Source organism: Rhododendron vialii, chromosome 12a (genome assembly GCF_030253575.1).
Source record: "Rhododendron vialii isolate Sample 1 chromosome 12a, ASM3025357v1".
In the NCBI taxonomy this organism is placed as follows: domain Eukaryota; kingdom Viridiplantae; phylum Streptophyta; class Magnoliopsida; order Ericales; family Ericaceae; genus Rhododendron; species Rhododendron vialii.
Window position 1 is genome coordinate 32,444,919 of NC_080568.1, and position 6,277 is coordinate 32,451,195.

General features: G+C 38.0%; 1 protein-coding gene across 1 annotated transcript; it reads right to left on the reverse strand.

The window, feature by feature from the left end:
• Positions 1 to 506: 506 nt before the first annotated feature.
• LOC131309781 (GTP-binding nuclear protein Ran1A-like) lies at positions 507 to 4,626 on the reverse strand. The gene is made up of 8 exons (XM_058336390.1): positions 4,510 to 4,626; positions 4,337 to 4,406; positions 3,844 to 3,900; positions 3,590 to 3,707; positions 1,469 to 1,558; positions 1,190 to 1,369; positions 992 to 1,069; positions 507 to 792 (listed from the first exon to the last, which is right to left on the reverse strand). The coding sequence occupies exons 1-8, from the start codon at positions 4,510 to 4,512 to the stop codon at positions 723 to 725; spliced, it is 666 nt and encodes a 221-aa protein (XP_058192373.1). The 5' UTR covers positions 4,513 to 4,626; the 3' UTR covers positions 507 to 722.
• Between the last annotated feature and the right edge of the window lie 1,651 nt (positions 4,627 to 6,277).

Below are 6,277 nucleotides of genomic sequence, written 5' to 3' on the forward strand. Positions count from 1 at the left end.
TGGGAAAGGAATGAGTGCTTACGAAAATCAAACCCTATCCAGGTGCATGAGAATATATGGAATGCACCAACTGCACTCTAATACACTTGCGTGTGGGGATCAAAGTTAAAAACTATGGAGTATATATGTAAAGAATATCCCATTCTCAATCAGTCAATCTCCTCAAATCAAGTAGTATTGCTCCCTTATAGCGTGACTCCTGCCCAAGGAGGGTGGGTCATCCTAGGACATTGTCAAGACATGTACGTAATACACCCATACTACTACTCCTTTGTTACGGAGCAGAATCCATATTCTCAAATTCAACCACCGGAACAAACTACAAAGGTCGCAGGCAACCCAGACTGGCAGTAGAGATGTGATTCTCCAACGAAAGCTAAAGTACAATTTCCGCCATGACAAACCATCAACATCGAACAATAGATCTTAGGACCATTGCACTACATCTGACAGCTATATAGTTGACGAAAAGAGTAACTCGATGAAAATATGGTTGGCTTGTTCCATGGCAACGGGAAAAGATCATATCTATTAGTAAAGCAGAGATGAATGTATAAACTTACAAGCAAAAGTTCCAACCATCAGTACCCATCTAATCCACTAGAAAAGGGGAAAAACAACGGAAGACGGATCAAATACTGTAAAAACCATGTCTTGTGAAAAAACCCCACAAGTATTTCACATTGAACCTAAGAATATTTCACATTGAACTTAAGAAGGAGCTAGTCAAATGCGTCATCATCATCGTCGGGAAGAGGTTGAGCAGCAGCTTTATTTAATTCTTCTTCATGCCTGCAACAAATGGAATAGGGGATGATGAACATTACAACAATTACCAACTTAATTCAACCTGGAAAATCAAGTTTGCAGATAAAATACAGTAACTAATAATGACAGAAAATAATTTGTACTACTGCTACCAATACAAAGTAGGGAACATTTAACAATTCTATCAGGGTAGGTTAGAACATGTTTCAGAAAATACACTCACAGTTGTTGTGCAGCCATGTCAATCTGAACTTCGGGAGGAAGAAGAGCAGGAGACTCAACAAAGTGAAGATTAGGATCCCTGCGAGGCGAAAAAATCCAGGTACTCATGTTCAACACAAACATATATAAAGAAACTGAAAAACGAAGAAAGGCCGCCAAAAATGATATAAGCAAATGAAAACAGCATCTTGTATATTACCCAGCAATCTTTCTAGCAAGATAGAGGAAGGGTTTCTCGAAGTTGTAGTTGCTCTTTGCAGAAATCTCATAGTACTGAAGATTCTTCTTTCTATGGAATGTGACCTGCTTTGCTTTGACCTGCCTATTCTTGACGTCAACCTTGTTGCCACACAGAACAATGGGGATGTTCTCACACACCCTGATATTCACAGCAGGAAAATAGGTCTAATGTTAACAGCTTGAAGTTTGCAAGAGAAACTTAAAACTCACAAACAAAATGCTTTCGGAGAAAAAATACCTGCAGAGATCCCGATGCCATGTGGGAACATTCTTGTAGGTCAACCGTGCAGTGACATCAAACATTATGATGGCACATTGACCATGAATGCTGCATATATCAAAAAGAACATCCATGTTTAGGCAATGTTCTAAAAGTCGCTAGGTGTTAGTCGGGCGGTCAGCCACCTTCGAGCAATTAATCGGATTAATCAGCAATCAATTGGTGCATATTAATTAGTAATCGGCAATTAATCGTTAGTCGGACCTAATTGGATAGGCCCCGCCAACGATTAATCGGCTATTAATCACCGATTAATTCCTTGTTTTAGAACACTGAGTTTGGGTGAATGCATATAAGAATATAAGACACAACTAATTGTATGGCAAAGAAGACACCACAAATAATAAAGTGGAAAATGAGAGTGAGTAAGAATGGCAGATTACCAGCAGTAGCAAGTATGCAGAATAACTAACAACGTAAAATAACACACAAATCTTATGAAGAACTTTATAAGCAGAACAGTGAAACACATCCAGCAATTGGCCAATTGGCCAAGAAAATAGAAGCTCAAATCCGATTCGGCTTGGAGTTAGAAAATCCAATAGAATTCTATTATTTCCACGTTTACCTAACTGAATTGCTGCATGCAAAAGACTGTTTACAGCAGTAATACATAAGGTTATCTCAGCAAGTCATTGAGATTCAGGTTATTATAGGTAACATAATTACATAAATACTTCCAACAGGATTTTGTTTTACTTACACACCATTTCTGTTCTACAATTATATGAACTTGTACTTGTTCCTGAAGGTATTCAGAAGCTAAATACAAGTTCTGAGTTCAACTAGTTAAGGATGATAGCTAGGTAAAGGCGAAACTCAGGCTCTGGTGGGTATTTTGCGGTTGATGGAGTTGTTGAACCTGCCCTCAGCGAGGGAGGTGTGGGAGTTAAAAGAAAACCATGCTCTCCTGGACAATCCTTTTCTAACTCTCATTCATCTCCTATGCAACAACACTCGGAAAATGCAAAGCCACATAAGCACGAAAGCCTGGTTGGTTTAGAATCACAAGAAAACAAACAACAGAACAGATAACAAATGACCAGCAAAGCAATCACATTCTAAGTAAATTTTACACGCCAAATATCAGTAATCAATGTACTAAATAACATCAAACGTCTGGGTGATAAAAATTTGCTACACGGTTATCTCAAGGGGCAGCCACACCACCCATCAAGGGAAAAAATGCACACACACACACACACACACACAAAACCCTCCAATAAACAGAGTAGCAGGAATTCTCCTTCTATTTTTTTTTTTATTTGGGTCAAACGGAAATTGGAATTCTCCTTCTATGCCTAATATCAAACCCATGGCGTGAGGCTTGTTTCAAAGGAAGAGACTATAATGGTTCTGCGTTTAGGTAGGAAAATGATGGAAGTGTGAGAGTGATTTGACATGCAGAGAACATTCTATACACTTGGACTCATGGTTTCTACTGATCAACTCAATTCAAAAGCCCTATGCTTTGTGCAATTGGATTCTTCATACCAGCACAACAGCACAAAGGCACAATAAATGAAACTTTAGAATGCTGGTGAATTGAGCTGTCTAAACAATCGTTGAAATTCCAAGCAACAAATATCATAAAAAGAACACTTTAGTAATGTATCACATACACACATGAATGTGCATTGTGCAACATCGCTGCAGTACAAATAAGAAGTATCGGGTCAACAACTTGAGACTACCATTGACATCACCTACGTATTTAAGTGTATGCTGTGCAGAAGCAGAAGCACTTAATAAATGTTGATGGCCATAAAGCACCAAATTGAACAATGAGAATGATGTAACCCCTCAAATCTTAACCTTCCATATTTTGCGAATCCATGGTCGATTAAGATTCTCAACATGACTACATCAAAGAAGGGACAAAAAGACTATAACAGACTTATAAAACCAAGAAAGAACTGAAAGAAGGCTTCTACCAGTAATTGGTGATAGAAGTGAATCTGTGAAATAATTTTGATTCCAACCAGTTCATTCCCTAATATGCCTCAAGAATCTTCTAAAGACCACTATCACAAACAATGAAGCATAGAAAAACCAAAAAGGTGGAAATAGGTAACTTACTAATAGCCATCTCTGAGTCCACCAAACTTCTCTTGTCCGGCAGTATCCCAGCAATAAAACCTTATCTTCCCACAGTTCGTAAAGAAATCCAATGGATGAACCTCAACCCCAATTGTTGCTGCAAATAAAAGTTCCCCTTGTTCAGACCAAGTCTCATCACACAATAAATGTGCATGTGATGTCTGTCTACGAATATGAAATACGTGCGCTACACATACAGAAAAAATATCACCACTTAAAGTTAGGAAACTTACGCTCGTATTTCTTCTCAAACTCTCCGGTAAGATGGCGTTTTACGAACGTCGTTTTACCTGTAACATTAAGCAGTCAGCTCATTGTTCAATTGCAACACTGAAAACTGCACCCCAGAGCTGCAAACAACCCGAGCTTTCAAGCGCTCGAGCTCGGCTCATCCAAAACTAATCCAGCTCTAGTCGAGCCCAAATAATTGAGACCTCGAGCTCGGCTCTTCGTCTATAAACAAGCCAAGCCATTTTAAACTTGGAGCCCATGATGAGACGAGCTTCGAGCTGCTCGCGAACGTCTCGGCAACAAAATCGTTTGCAGCCCTAACTAGATCGAGACAATTCAACCGAGCCAGATCAAACATGCATAGAAAGCACATGTCCAGACTAAATCCTACCAAACTAGAATCCGATCGGAATCATCTAAAGCACTCAACCGAATCAAAAAAAAAAAACAAACAAACGAAAGAAAGAAACGCATAAACCCAAAAGCAAAGATTACCAGTGCCACCATCGCCGACGATCACAAGCTTGAAGCTTGGATAATCCACAGTTGGTTGATTTAGCAGCGCCTGCGATTACACCACCAAAAAAAAAATCCATCAGAAATAACCCTAACCTCATCCACGGAGAGAGAGAGAGAGAGAGAGAGAGAGAGAGAGAGAGAGAATATACCATGTCTCTATCGCGTTGGAGCGAAGCAGAGATTCAGGGTTTTGAATTTAGGAATGGAGAGAGAAAGGTCTAGGGTTTGGAGTATATAAGGGGGGAGGGGTTTTTCCGCTTTTGATTAACGCGATACTTGGGGCCGTTGGATGGTATCCCGCTTCAGATAGCCGCTTGAATTTGGACCATACACGTGGCAAGTCCTTTTGGCTTCTGTACGCGGTCGGTGGGCTGCTCGTTGTGGGTCAACAAGATTCTGTTGGGCGCGCCGCGCACGCTGTAAAGATGCGAGGATTTGGGCTTTTATGAGAACCAACAATGCTACTTTGCACATACTTTTGTATGTATGAGAACAGTTGGGCTTTTGGGAGATTCTGCTGCAAAATCAGCCAAAAATAATCACAGACCAAAACAATACATCTCGGATTATTTTTTGTTCTTATTTAAATTTTTTTTGCATTTGCTAATTTTTCGTTAATTTTTTGAGAATTATTATTTTTTCATGATGAAAGAAATTTAAAAATAAAAAATTATGACCGAAACTCAATTTTTTTGAATAAAGACAAAAATAAACCAATAAGCCAATTTTTTTGTCTTTATTAAAAAAAATTGAATTTCGATCATAATTTTTTACTTTTTAAATTCCTCTCGTCATGATGGAGCAATATTCTTCAAAATTTTGATGAAAAACTAACAAATGTGAAAAAAATTTGAATAGGACAAAAAAATAAGCCACTTGACATATTAAGCCGAACAATCCCTAATTACAGAACCGAGCTCGTACACAACAAAACTCGGCTCGACTCATTTGCGGCCCTGATCCAATGGGATTTGATATGTCATCATGGATTCATTTATCGCTTCACAATTAATTTTGTCAAACGAAAGAACCCTTAATGTCAACCCTTAGATGAGCAATAGTTTTTTTCTTTTCATGGAGCAATAGTTTGTTTGGAGAGTCTAAATTGCTTCAGTCACTTTGTTGGCTTGAGACACCGTGCACTGAATAATCTCTCTAACAATGTCAATGGATCATACCTACAAGAAGTCGTGAACTTTTGTGTAATATTAATATTTCCATTCTTATTTGGAGAAAGTACAAGAACATAGACCCCAAGGAATTAGATGATAGTTAAGGCTTGAAATTTAGGAGTTTGCTCATTTTAAACTTTCAGTTTCGAAACCTCTCCTCAAATGCTCTCAACCGTTTAGGGTCACTGGAGGTTTTCCTAATTCTTAACTTTGAGGTCTTTGAATTAGTCGAGTTGGGGGCAGAACTCTTTGGTGGGTCGGTGGATAAAGATTAGAAACTTACCAGTACCCAAACAACTTTTTTTTTTTACACAAATGATGAAAAGAGAACGATTTAATGAATGGTCACGATCATAAAAAAAAAATGTCTCAACGACTTTAATTTAAAATATCTTAAGAGAATTGAATCAAGCATTTGCCATTGTTTAAAAAAACAAAAAACAAAAAAACAAAGGAGGAAGCTTAAACTTACACTTAACATTTCCTTTCATATTTTTTTTTACTAAAAGTGAACAATAATACCAATGGACTCCCGTTAAATAGGGGCATACATAGAGCCACTCTTGAATCAACATTTCGACTTTGTCACTGAGTCGAGATACATGTAAGCTAATTCGGTTACCTAGTTATAAAAATACAAAAGCAAAATAACATCTCATGGTAGGAGTATTAGGCCCCGTTCCAGAACGCAAAAAAAAAAAAAAATCTTATTTTTTAAGAAGACAATTTCAAGCTAAAAAATTAT